Here is a 16,496-nt window from a genome sequence, read left to right as displayed (position 1 = left end):
TGTTTAAAAAAGCTTTATTTCTGTTTTTATAAAAAGTTTCTAGAATTAAATCTAAGCAAGTTACGCTCAAAATAAAGTTGGTCCCTTTTGTTTTGGCAAAAAAAAAATCGGGAAGACCACCCCCTAATTATCAACTGAAACGAAATTAATCGTTACCGCTCCACAAATCATTTTACTTATGTTGTGTTTATATGATCTGTAAGTTACATCGATTCAAAGTGCATATTTTTGAAAAAATTTGGTTCTAAAGTAAAATTTTTAAAAATTTTAATTTTGAAAAATGTTTTTTTTCAAATTAACTTAAAAATTATTAGAGATACCAAAAATCACGAAAAACAAAAAAGTCAGCATTGCTTTTCTGAATATCATGTATTTTTTTGTTTTTCTGGTAGACAAAAATTGATTAAGACTTGGTGTTTCGAAATTTGCATACATTCGTGATCAGTGACTCGTTCAACCCCTTTTAAGTACGGCCCTTTCGAAAATAAGGACTTTGAACCAATGAAACTTACAGATTATATAAACAATACATACACGAGTCAAGAAGCTTGTGAAGTCGTAACGATTAAGTTTATTTGAGATACTAATTAGGGGGTGATTTTCCCGATTTTTTTACCAAAAAAAGGGCACTATTTTTATTTTGAGCGTAACTTGTTTACTTTTGATGCTAGAAATTTTTTTTGTAAAACAAAAACGAAGCTTTTTTTAAACACTTTAAATAAGTTGTAAGGAGTTTTCCCCGAAATGTGCTTCATCTTTTGTTATTTCACGGTAAAATATTCCATTTGGAATTTGACGAATATGAACCTATTTTTAAATAGCTACAACTCTACTTCTACTAGGTATAGAGACGTGATTTATACACCATTCATTAAAAATTTTTACAGGCTATATTTTTGCTAAGAATGCTTTTTCGACAAAACACTTACTAGTTGTGTTATTTGCGAAAAACCCTCTAAAAGCGTGGTTATTTTGTTGAAAAAATGAAGAGATATCCACTGGCAAATAACTCAAAAAGTATTGACTTAGTGAAAAAACTCTATAGAGCAAAAGTTACTTAAAATTAATCAGTTTGTCTATTTCCGGACTTAATTTGGACAAATATTTTTTCACCCCCAAGAAGGGGTGAAAACCACCCCCGGGGCAAAAGCACATATCGGCACAATATCACTTTTTTTCTTTGACTTATTAGCTATGTGTATGCCAAATTTCATGTCAATCCAAGAGGTTCTTTAAAATTTAGAGGTTTTGCAATATTTTACCGTTAAAGAACGTACTATAAAAAAGTGTCACAAAGTAGCCTCACTTTACGGTACCGGAAATCACAATAGACGAAATAAAACTAGCCCTAAGAAAAGCTAAGAATAACAAATCTCCAGGCGAAGATTGTGTAGTTACTGATGCAATCAAAATCGGAGGCACTTGTCTTTTTAAGAAAATAAAAACCTATTTAACATGTGTCTTTTAGATAGTAATATACCCGACAAATGACACAATGCTGAAGTAATTCTATTGTACAAAAAGGAGATCCCCATAAATTAGAAAATTACAGACCTATAAGCCTTCTTAGTCACTTATACAAACTCCTTACAAGAATAGTAACGAATCGTCTTGAGAAAAAAACTTGATTTCTACCAGCCAATGGAGCAAAGGGATTTCGTACCGGATTTGGAACAAATGATCACCTACAGAGCATTAAAACGGTAATAGAAAAGACTATCGAATACAATCGACCAGTCGTTTTGGCTTTTGTAGATTTACATAAAGCCTTTGACATGGTGGAATTTGACAAAATTCTGGAAGCACTACAATCATGCCGGATTGACTACCGATACACAGGTTAATTTACAATACACACAAGAACGCAAATATGTCGGTGAAACTACATATAAACACGGACCATATCCCAATCGGCAGATGAGTCCGACAGGGCGATACCTTATCGTTTAAACTGTTTACCGCAGTACTAGAATATGCTTGTAAAAAACTTGGAAAGAGCGAGGCCTGAATATTGATGGTAGAAGATTAACAAATTTGAAATTCGCAGACGACATATTTTTATTCTCTAACAACCTCACGATGATATGTACCTACAATGCTACATGAACTTCAGTTAGTGTGTGCCAGTGTAGGTCTTAAAATAAACATCTCCAAAACAAAATTCATGACAAACCTAATAGTAACTAGCGGAAATATCAATATTGGAAACAATGAAGTAGAGCTAGTGGAAAAATACATATACCTTGGACACGAAATAAAGACCACAAGAGACAACCAAACATGCGAACTACGAATAAGAATAAACCTAGCATGGGCAGCCTATGGAAAACTCAAAGACATCTTTAAAAGCGGTATACCAATTTCTTTAAAACGTAAAAAATTTTTTGACCAATGTGTGTTGCTTGTGATGACTTATGTTGCCGAAACTTTGACATTGACAACTACAACTTCTAATATTCAGCAAATAGCCCACATTAAAATGGAAAGGTCAATGCTGAGTATATCGCTTCGTGACCGAGTTAGAAATGAAGACTTAAGACGAAGAACAGGAGTTACCGATGTAATTTCCCAAATTTTTTTTTTGTATTACACCGTTCTTAGGCGTCAACGCCCTTCGGTAGGGATCTATGGGGAAGTATCACCGAGCCACAAGCCCTTATCCCTTGCCGTACTACTCCCTCATAGGTCGATCAGATGCCCGCATATTCCAGTCTAAGCGCCAGATTCTTATTTAGAATTTTATACTGGCGCGTTAGCCTTTTTTGTCTTACGATGGCCTGGGCTGGCCTTGAACTCACATACCTCAAGGCGAAGTAAAGTGTAGGTCAGCCGCTAGTCGCACTGAACTATCCGATCGACGAACTGCCACCCTGAAATGGAACTGGGCAGGACACGCCACCCGAATCAGTGATGGGAGGTAGACGTAGAGATTACTTGAGTGAAGGCCGAGATTAGACAAAAGAAGTAGAGGAAGACCACCTACTCGTTAGACTAACGATCTCAAGAAAATGTCAATAAATTGGATGCAAAGTGCTCAAAATAGAGCACAATGGACAAAAATGAGGAGGCCTATGTCCAGCAGTGGACGCAAAGGGCTGGATGATGATGATGATGATCTTGAAAAAGATAAAAATATCAATAGCAAATAATATTATACATTATTGGACAAACCAAAACCGAATTGGAACTCAGTGAGAAACGGACCCATATCATGTTTCAGAATAATTATTTGTGGTCGACAGCTTTGGCTTGACCAAGACGTTGCTTCCCCATTTGAGTAAGTAAAGTATGTTTCCCTATTTTGCCAACACAAAAGTAAAGGATTTTTTAATGGATCCGGCTCGAATGACCAAAAAATGCTTGTAGTTAGAACATACATACTTGTAAAGAAGGCAGATCTGAACGAGTATGGTATAAATATAAATGGACAGAAACTCAAGTCATATGAGATTCGAAAATGACATAGTCCTTATACTCGATCGTATGGATGATGCAATAATAATGAAGAAAAAACAAGAAGCATAATGATTAATCTGGTGCTAAATCATAATTTCGCCATTGATGGAAGGGATATCGAGCAGACTGCATCGCATAAGTACATACGATATGAAATTCGATTGGGCAGAGATAACCAGACATGTGAGCTTCCTCGTCGTATAGGATTAGCTTGGGCAGCGTTTTTGTAAATGTACTATGTATTGTACCCTCGGAGATCGCTGGGAAAATTTCCACTCAAAATAACAAAATTCAGTTTGGCAACACTGTGTGAATGTTGATAGTAACATATCCTTTTTAAAAACAGAACTGTAATTTAGTCCAGACAAATTAATATATTTTTTTGCCAACAAAAATGAGATTTTTCCACCAAATAATGTTTCAAATATGATGTGCAAAATAATTTTTAATTAGGTTCTGCTAATGAGCTTGCTTTTTTTGTCATTAAAGTAGAAAAAAACTATAAATTTCACTCGTTTAATCATTATCGTCTTAATTATTTTAACTGTACTAATAATATCCGTCGGCTAATTCTGAATGATTAATGGGCTGTTAAAACATTTTATCTGTAGCGGCTTCTGGACTATCTTAAAAATATCGAATTTCATTGATAAAATACGCATATCCCACCGATCTTCGCGTCGACCATACTTAAATCGGAGTTCCATATGCGTCAAAAAGAAAATCTTTGACCAGTGTGTGTTATCTGTACCTACTCACTTATGAAGAGTAAAACATTAACACTTATCGCAAAAAAGGTAATGAACAAGATCCGCGTGACTCATGAGTTCTCTAGAGTGCCAGATGTTAAGAGTCTCTTCGAGAGACGGAATCCGAAACGAAGAAATGCGTCGTAGAACAAAAACAATAGACGCTATCGAAAGAATCGCGTCGCTAAAGTGGAATTGAGCAGCACACGTCGCCATATTATCAGAAAACCGATGAAAAGACGTATTGTCGAGTGATGGCCACAACAAGAGGCAGTACGTAGCAGAGGACGTCCACTAACCAGATATGACTGACCACCTGAAGCGTGTATCAGTAACTGGATGCAAGAAGCACTAGACAGAGACAGGTAGAAAGAACTGAAAGAAGCCTATGTCCAGCAGTGGACGCATACGGGTTGATGATGATGATGATGATGATGACATAAATCAATCTTAAAATGTAAAACTATTAAAACGAAAGTTTTTCAATCTAATAAAAATAATAAATATTTGTAAAATAAAATACCTTTAAAAGATTTTTAATTGAAAAGCTTATTGGACCATTTTCCTGGTGACAACCTCCATGGCTTCTAAAACTTGCAAGCCAGATGGATGCTGTAGTGAAGACAAGAGGGGATTCTAAAAAGTTGCAATTCACAACCCCGTCTACAGCTTGGTAAAGTTCCAACGGAAAATGGACCCAATTACTCTATAGGAGTAATACTAATATAAAATAAAAATGGATACCATTTTTATTCATCTCACCTAGAAGTGAAATCGTCGATAAGAGTGCTGGTTGCGCTCTCTAATCTAAGTAAAAATTAAACAGTTTTGGCTTCGCATTGCAACTGAATAAAAATGGTATACATTTTTATTTTATTAAAATGAACTTTAACTTACCATCCTCTACGTTGACCAACAAAATCGGTTTTTGTTCACTGACAAACTTTTTCAAAATTTTACCGTATGTCTTCGTATCAGATGTAGTGCGGACTAGTTCCCTAAAATCATAAAAGGCTCCTCCCAATCGCAACTTTTTCTTGGGAGGTTCTTTGCTAATTTCAACATTTTTAACATCTGCACTCTCATGTAAGTCGTCTGTGCTGTTTTTGGTTAGCTCAGTTACGGTCACTTCCATTGATTGGTCAGATATAAGCATTCGATCGACTATTGAATTGCTCGTTTTCGAATCGTTTCTATTCGTTGTTGTGGTATCAATCGGAAGATGGTTACCAATTAGACCATTTTTTGTATCTTGATCGGAAGCACCGATGCCAGCATTGGGGACAAGTTGCGTTCTACTGTCATCAGTAGCTGTACTTTCAAAATCTTTGACTTTTCTAGCATCAGCACTATTTGAAGATTCATTCGCTTGAAATATATTGTCACCAGCACTGGCAGTACGATTATTTTTGATATTAATTATATCGGTTGGAACAGTACCACTTTGAAAACTTCTTTGGTATTGGCCGTTTACACTATTGATGACAGGATCCTGAACAGAAATATTATGAAGCACTTGCATATTCGTAGCACTGGTAGTTTGATTATTTTTAATATGGGATATATCGTTTGGAATGGTACCTCTTTGAAAACTTCTTTCTTGTAGGTCATTTACATTATTGATGACAGGATCCTGAACAAAAATATTATGAAGTACTGGCATATTTTTATCACTGGCAGTTTGATAATTTTTTATATTATTTGTATCAGTTGGAACAGTATGTCGTTGAAAACTTCTTTGGTATTGACCATTTACACTATTGATGTGAGGATCCTGAACAGAAATATTATGAAGTACTTGCATATTCGTAGCACTGGTAGTTTTATTATTTTTAATATGCGTTATATCGTTTGGAACGGTACCTCTATGAAAACTTCTTTCGTGTAGGCCATTTAGATTATTGATAACAGGATCCTGAACAGAAATATTATGAAGTACTGGCATATTTTTAGCACTGGCAGTTTGATATTTTTTTAAATTATTTGTATCGGTTGGAACAGTGTGTCGTTGAAAACTTCTTTGGTATTGACCATTTACACTATTGATGTGAGGATCCTGAACAGAAATATTATGAAGTACTTGCATATTCGTAGCACTGGTAGTTTTATTATTTTTAATACGCGTTATATCGTTTGGAACGGTACCTCTTTGAAAACTTCTTTCGTGTAGGTCATTTACATTATTGATAACAGGATCCTGAACAGAAATATTATGAAGTACTGGCATATTTTTAGCACTGGCAGTTTGATATTTTTTTAAATTATTTGTATCGGTTGGAACAGTGTGTCGTTGAAAACTTCTTTGGTATTGACCATTTACACTATTGATGTGAGGATCCTGAACAGAAATATTATGAAGTACTTGTATATTGGCACTCGTAGGTTGATTATTTTTCATATTAACTGTATCAGTTAGAACAGTACCTCTTTGAAAACCGGTAGCAGTTCTTTCGTACTGGCCATTTACATTATTGATGATCGGATTGTCAATAGAAATATTATTAAGTACTTGCATATTCGTAGCACTGGCAGTTTGATTATTATTAATCTGAATTATATCGTTTGGAACAGTACTTCTTTGGAAACTTCTTTCGTATTGGCCGTTTACACTATTGATCATAGGATTCTGATGATATTGCGGTATTCTTTGGTTAGAAATGGAAATGGGCGGTACATAGGGAGGAGGGAATGGTAAACCATCCTGACTAGCAGAAAAATTATACGGATGTAGTTGTGGACCTCTTTGATGATTTAGACCGTAAACGGGATTCCGAGACGGATAATTTTGATTATGTAGAGTTGTTGGAGGATGAGAATTTGGAACCTGCCCCATATTCAGACTTCTGTTATTAATAATTTGATTTTTATGTTGATAATGTACAGGTCTATAGCCCTGAAAGGTAACACCAGAAATTTGGTTTGGATTTTGAGGTATCTGCTTTTGAGATGGCCAAGGCATATATCCCGTACTTTTTGCATTCATATTGTCATTATGTCCAATATTATTAGTCATGCCATTAGAAATTTGGTTTTGATTTTGCCAAGAACGTCCGGTATTGTCTTTGTTAGCAATCACGGTTTCATTACGATTTGGATAAGATAAATGTCCCAAACGACTAGCACTATTAATGCTATTTTGATTTGGCCAACCTAAATATTTAGTATTATTCGCATTAGGAATTTGGTTTTGATTTGGCACATGTATCTGTCCAATACTATGACACTCTGCGGAGTTATGTAGTTCATGAATTGTTTGTCTTCTTCTACTTATCTTTTGGGGCTGCCTTTTAAGAGGTTTTTTAACCGCAGTTATGTTCGAAACGTTGGGAACATCATCCACGGATATTCTCCTAGTGTTCGCAACGGTGGGAACACCATCTACGGATATTCTCCTGCCAAGTCCTGCCCTGCTCTGTGGTTGTTTAGCCTGTGGTAATATTGGATACACTTGCCCCTTGTCGGAAGAAGAAGAAAGATGTTTTATTCTTTCTAAGAATATAGTTATCGATGCTTCAGTATGAGGTTTATCTTTAAGGAAGTTTTCAATCAATGGCCGGAATTTCTCAAGATCACATTCTAACAGATCTTGAGTATACTTTTGTAGAATTGGAGACCGATAATCATTAAAAATAAACTGAGTTATATAAGAAATAATTGCATATGACCAATTTTGGCAAGTGTATACATACTCTTGTGGGACATTGGGTACCTTGAGATTAATATTTAAAAAATTTAGTGTATTCTTTAGATATATCAAGTATTCGACATTTAGTTGACTATTAAATATTTTATGTACCATTGACATCGTTGATTTCGGAATTTCATAGTTCAAACATTTATACTGGATATCAGAAGGGGCAAATGTATTCGTTACATTCTTAAAACCTCGTTCCGTTGTAAAAGGTTGTGACCGCCTAGCATAATCTGGTTGTCCTAAAGTCAAATTTAAAGGACCTTGTGGAAAAGGACCCTCCGGCAAAGGATCTTCTTGCAAACGAACTTCATTATATTTTGGATGTTTTTGAAAATGTTGACTATTATCTTCTGATGAAGAGATCATTATCCGTGTTTTTTTGGCAGTACTTGGTACACTAGCAATATTGGATATAACTTTAGTACTTGGTACACTAGCATTGTTTATATTATTAGTAGGGGATATAGCCTTAGTAGTACAGGGATACGGTCCATTAGTAGGGGATGTAGCATTAGAAGGAGATGTGGCCTTGGTACTACTAGTCAGTGGGAAATTCTTTGGAGACTTTAATATTCTTTTAAGTATTAATTCTGAATCTCGTGATGTCGAATCTTGCAATTGGGATTGGGAATGTAACCTAGTAACAGACGATAATCCGTCTGTGCCCCTTGAATTTGGTCTATCATCTATAAATAATGAAAATTCTTCACTAGAAGCCGGACTGAGAGAAGCTTCTGAAGAGGGATGCTGTATGGAAATGGTGTTCGATCGATTATCTATACATGAAGAGTACAGAAGAGAAAGGCACGGTTTCGAAGTAGATTTTGCAATATTATTAGACACCTGCGATTTACGTCTTGCAGAAGTTAGTTCCGGTATAATAGCGGGTAATATGTGTTTCCCCGTATTTAATTGTTTATTTTTGTTGGTGTTCCGTCCATCTTCTCCTACATTTATGTTATAGGGTTGCTCTGGTGTACGTAACGAAATAGAATCACCTAAAAATAAAAAAAAAGTTACTAAAATTGTTATAAATAAGTACTTATAGACAGCTTTATTAATTTTTTATTGGTCATAATACAAACAATTTTGTGGTTCAATCCCGTATAGGTGTAATACAGAACTTTTAACTTGGTGATAAGAAAACAGTAATTTTCTGTTAGAAGTGTAAAAAGGTAGTTTTTGTAAAAATGTTTTAGTTTAGTCGTTTAATCAAAATCACGGAAATACATGCATTGAGAGTACCTATATTAAAACCATTGTTAGAACACCAAGAGACGTCTTATACAGGGTGGGTCATCAGGAACTGTACATACTCCTACCTCGTATAGAGGCTCCTATGGGGAATAACAAATGACCATTAAATAGACAAGTGTCTGCTCCCATTGTTTAATAATATACAGAGCCAGTTTCGCATTTTGACAGAAATTTGTATTCGTCATAATTTTTGAACGGTCAGATCGATGTGTCTCTTATTTTGGCCAATCGTTACACTATTACGACCTAATCAACTGATTTATTTAAACTAAAAGAAAATCAGGTCCGGCTTTATAAAATTAGTTCGTTTTGGTCTTAGAAAAAATTTCACCCTGTATATGGTTTGTGAAAACTCTTATAATAATTTTACAACTTTAATTAATATGAATTTTACCAATTACACAAATAGGCAATTAAAATGGCATATTTATTTTTCCCCATACGATTACTTAATTTTTTATAAAAAGATCTTTGACTATGAATTAAAAGTTTGGTAAAGTGAACCATAGATTTAAAAAAATTAACTTTTATTACAAAAATTTTAATTTATGTTACCACCCAATCAACCGATTTATTCAAACTAGAAAAAAATCAGGTCCGGCTTTAAAAAATTAGTTCGTTTGGGTCTTAGAAAAAATTTCACCCTGTATACGCTTTTTGAAAACTCTAATAGGAATTTTACAAATTAGACAAATAGGCAATTAAAATGGCATATTTATCTTTCCCCACGCGATTACTTAATTTATTATAGAAAAATCAAATTTGACTATGAATAATTATTTAAAAGTTTGGTAAAGTGAACCATAGATTTAAAAAAAATAACTTTTATTACAAAAATTACCTTTTTTTAAACAAATATTTAATTTATATTACCACCCAATCAACTGATTTATTCAAACTAGAAAAAAATCAGGTCCGGATTTAAAAAATTAGTTCGTTTTGGTCTTAGAAAAATTTTTACCCTGTATGCGCTTTTTGAATAGTCTAATATGAATTTTACAAATTAGACAAATAGGCAATTAAAATGGCATATTTATTTTTTCCCCACACGATTACTTAATTTTTTATTAAAAAATCGTCAAAATCGAAATTTTAACCAAAAAATGAAAAAACAATTTTTTTTTCTGAAATTTTTACAGCACATATCTCTTACCATTGTGAAGACTCTGAAAATTGTTGTAGACTTTCAGTCTTCTTCTCGTAAAAGTTATGAATTTAAAAAAATAAAAGGTGCAGATTCGTGAATTGCAAAGTTAAATCGCAAAAATTAAGTGAAAAAATTTAAAATTTATCTATTTGATCACGTCTATGTTAAACTATAGAGTCCAAAGTGTTATGGGGAGTTTTAGATCTAGACGTGTTATCGAAAAAAAAAAATTGTGAAGCTTTTAATTTTAAGAAAAACGTTTAATTTTTTTTATAGTAAAATTGCGATTTTGACAAATTTGATTTTTTAATAAAAAAATTAAATAATCATGTGGGGAAAAAATAAATACGCCATTTTAATTGCCTATTTGTCTAATATGTAAAATTCATATTAGAGTTTTCAAAAAGCGTATACAGGGTTAAATTTTTTCTAAGACACAAACGAACTAATTTTTTAAAGCCGGACCTGATTTTTTTCTGGTTTGAATAAATCAGTTGATTGTGTGGTAACATAAGTCAAATATTTGTTTAAAAAAATTAATTTTTGTAATAAAAGTTAATTCTTTTAACTATGGTTCACTTTGCCAAACTTTTTATTCATAGTTAAATTTGATTTTTTTATAAAAAAAAATAAGTAATCGTGTGGGGAAAAAATAAATATGCCATTTTAATTGCCTATTTGTCCAATTTGTAAAATTAATATTAGAGTTTTCAAAAAGCGTATACAAGGTGAAATTTTTTCTAAGACCCAAACGAAATAATTTTTTAAAGCCGGACCTGATTTTTTACTAGTTTGAATAAACCAGTTTATTAGGTGGTAATAGCATTGTGTAATAGTGTAACGATTGACCAAAATAACAGACACATCGATCTGACCGTTCAAAAATTATGACGAATATAAATTTCTGTCAAAATGCGGAACTCGCCCTGTATATTATTAAACAATGGGAGCAGACACTTTTTAATGGTCATTTGTTATTATCCATAGGGGCCTCTATACGAGGTAGGAGTATTACAGTTCCTCATGACTTACCCTGTATAGTTGAGTCCATGATTGTTTACCCGTGGGGTCATCATTTAATTTAAAGCATACGAAATAAGTCGGAAATCTATTTGACGCAGCAGCAAGTAACAGAAAGTAGTTACTGTTCCGATCACGGACTATATTATAAAATTTTACGTTATAGTCGATTCGCTAATCTGAGACACAACTGTCTACACTACAATCCCAATAAAAATGCACTATATAGAAACAAACAAAACCAAAACACTTTGAATGTTCAAGGAAGACTCCCAAATAATAATTTTGGAGTGCTCCGCGTGCTTTTTTATTTGTTATCTCCATGTGCATCCTTATTGTAATTGTAGTGTAGACAGTTGTGTATCACATTAGCGAATCGACTATATCAAATAAATAGAATGTAAAATGTTAGTTTTGCTTTAAAATTTTGGTGGAGAATTACAGATACACTTGAAGTAGCTTTTAATAAATTATTTTTATTATTAGTGATCCGGAATTAAGGTCCGATTAATTATGTAAATCAGGTCCGGATTTAAGGGAGGGGGCAGGCTGGGCAGCTGCCCGGGGAACCCCACAAAGCTTCAAACGTAAAAAATATCAGCAAATTATTCACATAAAATTATTTTTGTTTTATGCAAACACTTGTGCCGCCCACCACTCTCTAAATTTAGTTGTAAAAGCTGCAGATGAGTGTTGTGCTGCTGTCACAGCATTCTTTGGGTTCTTATTAGAACTATATGTATTTTTCTCTTCCTCTACCTACATATAGATACCTACAACTTGTTAATTGAATTTTTAATCACTAGTTAATGGTTATAATCAGGTTAAAGTAGCATTATCCAAAAATTCAGAAGACGATGAGCAAGAATTTAAGACTCATAGCCTAAGAAGCTGCAAAAACCGGTAGAGATTCTTGCTGTACCCTCTGATTGAACTAGAATATGATGCGACTACGGTTTCAAGTTGCAACGAAATTGAAAATGATTATTCATTTTTAATTTATAGTTTTACTCTATTTGAAGGATTAAGGGAACCATTATCGATGGAAATTTACCGCCTGAGCAGATGGGACGTGAATTATAAATAGTAAAATTCCCTCATCTTCCTACAGCCTCAGAATCCGCATGGTTTGCATTTTTAGAAGCCTCGGATGGTGTTACCAGAGAAGGTTTTCCATTGTTTTTTAGTTTTTGATCTAGTAGGATACCATCATCATCATTCTCTTTGCCTTATCCCTATGCGGGGTAGGCTTCCCTAATTGCATTTCTCCACACAATTCTATTCTGGGTCATATCAATATTAATCCCCTTTACCAACATGTCCTGATTAATCGTCACCCCCCTCGTCTTCTTTGGTCTTCCTCTCCTACTCCTTCCAGGAATCTGCACTTCAGCTAGTCTTCATATTGGATGATTAACGTCTTGACGTTGAACATGACCAAACCATCTCAACCTATGCTCCCTCATTTTGGCATCAATTGGTGTCACACCTTGACTTCCACTAATATACTCATTGTTAATTTTATCCTTTCTTGTCACTCCACTCATCCATCTAAGCATTCTCATCTCCGCCACATGCATTCGTTGTTCCTCTTTCTTTTTCACTGCCCAACATTCAGTTCCGTACATCATAGCCGGTCTTATGGCTGCTTTATAGAATTTTCCTTTCAGCTTCATTGGAACTTTTCTGTCACACAACACACCAGTCGCTTCCTTCCACTTCATCCATCCAGCCCTAATTCTCCTGCATGCATTTCCATCTATTTCTCCATTACTCTGTAATACCGATCCCAGGTACTTAAAACTATTGCTTTTTACAATCAGTTCACCATCCAAAGATACCATTTTATTTGTAGTAACTCCATCTTTAAATGAACATTCCAAATACTCTGTCTTTGTCCTACTAAGTTTTAAACCTTTTTCTCCAGAGCTGGTGTCCACTGTTCCAGTTTTTGTTCTAAGTCTCTTTCACTATTTCTTACTAACACGACATCCTCAGCAACTCAGCATACATTAAGCACCATGGAATGTTACCCTGTAGTTTAGCTGTTATCTGGTCCAAAACTAATGAGAATAAATACGGACTCAGCACCGAGCCTTGGTGCAATCCTACTTTCACATGAAATTTATCAGTCGCTCCCACACCTGTCCTAACACTAGTCGTTACTCCCTCATACATATCCCTCACAATCTTTACATATGCACCAGGGACTCCTTTCTTATTGAGTGCCCACCACAGAATCTCTCGAGGAACTCGTATCATATGCTTTCTCAAGATCAATGAATACCATATGAGCGTTTGTTTCTTTACTCCTGTATTTTACCATCAACTGCCTTATAATGAAAATTGCGTCTGTTGTTGATCTGCCCTGCGTAAAGCCAAATTGATTCTCGGATATGTCGGTCTCTTCACGTATCCGTCTATCAATTACTCTCTCCCATATTTTCATGGTGTGGCCAAACAGTTTTATAGCCCTGTAGTTTGTACACTGCTGTATATCTCCCTTGTTTTTGTAGACAGGTACTAGTATACTTCTTCTCCATTCGTCTGGCATTTGTCCAACTTCCATAATTCTATTAAATAAACCTGCTAGCCACCTTGTTCCTGTCTCTCCCAATGCTTTCCATACTTCCCCAGGAATATCATCTGGTCCTACCGCTTTTCCTTTCTTTATTTTTTGAAGCGCTTGAGCCACTTCCTCGTTTGTTATTTTGGTGACTTCCTCGTTTGTTATTTTGGTGACCATTGCTGCTACTGTCTCCGTTGACTCAACAGGCTGTCCGTCAAATTCTTCATTTAATAAGCTGTCAAAGTACTTTCTCCATCTCTTTTTGACATCCTTTTCGTGAACTAGTATTTTATTATTTTCATCTCGGATACATCTAATCTGATTAAAATCTTTTGCTTTCTTTGCTCTCTGTTTGGATATTTTATATATCTTCGTTTCGCCGTCCCTGGTATCAAGTTGATCGTATAGGTTTGAATACGCTTCTGCTTTAGCTTATGCTACTGCTACTTTCGCTTCCTTTTTCGCGACCATATAGTTTTGAAGATCTGTGTTGGATCTGGTTTCTTGGCACTTTTTATATAATTTTCCCTTCTCGTTAATTTTTCCTTGAACTTCGTTTGACCACCACCAAGTTTCTTTATCCTCAAACTTTTTTCCTGGCGTTTTCCCCAGCATTTCAATAGCAATTTCTCTAGTACTACTGGCCATTTTTCTCCAAATTGTAGAAGGGCTTCCTTTCATGTTCTAACATATTTTCTCTACTATTCTTTGCCTGAATAGACCTTCTTTCTCATCTTTTAGCATCCACCACTTGATTTTTTGTGGTCCTCTTCGATATTTCTGATAGGATATAAAATGGTATTTTAAATATCATTTTATGTAGGACATCCATGCCATTTGGTTCGTTGCAATCCGTGAACAAAGGTGACTGACGTCATCGAGAGGATAGCCAGGTTGAAGTGGAGATGGGCAGGACACATAGCCAGAATGACAGATGGGCGATGGACGAAGAGGTTATTGGAATGGAGGCCAAGAGAAGACAAGAGAAGCGTCGGTCGACCGCCTACAAGATGGACTGACGACGTAAGAAAGGTAAATAAAAACTGGATGATAGCGGCGCAGGAGAGATGGGGTTGGAAACGAGGGGAGGAGGCCTATGTTCAGCAGTGGACTTTTGAGGCTGGATGATGTGATGTGAATCCGTGACGGCACGAGGAATTTTATTCTAGTTCATTCAGAGAAAAGAGCATATGGGTCTCCTGATGAGTGGCTAAGAAGCTGCGAAACCGGTAGAGACTCTTGCTGTACTCTCCGATTGAACTAGAAATATAATGCGATTGCGGTTTCGGGTTGCAACGAAATTGAAAATGTTTATTCATTGTTAATTTATAGTTGTATTTGAAGAATTTGTGACATTAAAATTTGGAGTAGTGTTTTTGTCTAATAGACCTGGATCCAGCGTACCAAAAAAAGTTGAATAGCAAGCTAAAAATTTGTGAATACCTTAACGGTGTTTAGTCGGACAAACCTTGATGTACGAGAACAGTGGAACAGCGAAAATTTCTATTGTGGAACAGTTTAAAAATTTGGAACGTCAGATTACGAAAACGTCCCATGTATTTTGTCGGACAAAACATTCAATTGATTTGTTACCCTTTCATGTAAAAATCAGACTGCTATTACTAACGAAAATGATTCATTTGACATGCTCTTCGTGTTCCACTCATTAAAATGCCCAGTTGGTGATAAACAGGAGTCTGATTTTTGCATGAGAGTTTAATGAAATGGTAACAAATCAATTGGAAGTTGTGTCTGACAAAATACATGGAACGTTTTCATAGTCTGAAGTTCCAAATTTTTAACCTGTTCCACAATTAAAACTTCCCCCTTCCAGTGTTCCCCTACATCAAAGTTTGTCCAACTAGATACCGTTAAGCTATTAACAAATTTTCAGCTTGCTATTAATCAACTTTTTTTTGGTACGCGGGATCCAGGTCTATAAATTATTAGTGTTTTCTTGTACAAAACCCGATGATGTACTTGCATTGAGGTTAACGGTCTTAATTTTTATTAGATACATATGTCACTGAGCATGCTTGATTAATTAAACCCGTGAGTAATGACCCGTGAGTAATGAGTGATATTATATATTCAAAAATAGTGAATAATGAGCATATTATTAAATGGTCGAAAAACAAAATACTTTTAACTTATTTTGCCACAATTTGTCGTAGAAAAAATAAGAAGTTTAATCGTTCAAAAAGATACACTTACTTGTAAACTGAACGTTCTGCTGACTTTCGTGGCCCGGCGGATTAATATAATTCTCTTTTTTCTCGACTTCGGTCTTTTGGGAGCTATCATTCTGCTCCTCCGCCTGGCTGGTAGAGGCCGAAGTTGTGCACGAACTGTGGGAAGCATCGTCTTCTGTCTCGGCATTAGATTGGCTTTGGGCTTGTGCGTATCTGGCTTCACGCTGATAATTTAGTCTTTTTTTGAAAAAATCTTTGCTCATATTGGCATCGACTGGACCATCGTTTTCATCTCCTGAAACAAAACATACTAGTGAAAAATCATTTTGTAGGCTGTAAAAATACTATAGGTGTAGGTCGTTAGGAAATATGAGTGCAAAAAATATTAAATAGAAAAAGATTGTATGACTTG

General features: G+C 35.0%; 1 protein-coding gene across 1 annotated transcript in view; it reads right to left on the bottom strand.

Annotated features, from left to right (window-relative positions):
- LOC114336918 (protein PF3D7_1417600-like) overlaps positions 1 to 16,496 on the bottom strand; it is a 173,954-nt gene that overhangs the window by 41,459 nt on the left and 115,999 nt on the right. Inside the window, exons 3-4 of the mRNA XM_050641954.1 lie at positions 16,107 to 16,379; positions 5,103 to 8,897 (exon numbers count right to left, since the gene is read on the bottom strand). Of these exons, the coding sequence (XP_050497911.1) occupies positions 5,103 to 8,897; positions 16,107 to 16,347 (4,036 nt within the window). The 5' untranslated portion in view covers positions 16,348 to 16,379. The remainder of the gene's footprint in view (positions 1 to 5,102; positions 8,898 to 16,106; positions 16,380 to 16,496) is intronic.

This window comes from Diabrotica virgifera, chromosome 1 (assembly GCF_917563875.1).
Source record: "Diabrotica virgifera virgifera chromosome 1, PGI_DIABVI_V3a".
Classification (NCBI taxonomy): domain Eukaryota; kingdom Metazoa; phylum Arthropoda; class Insecta; order Coleoptera; family Chrysomelidae; genus Diabrotica; species Diabrotica virgifera.
This window is presented reverse-complemented; position numbering and strand designations above follow the sequence as displayed.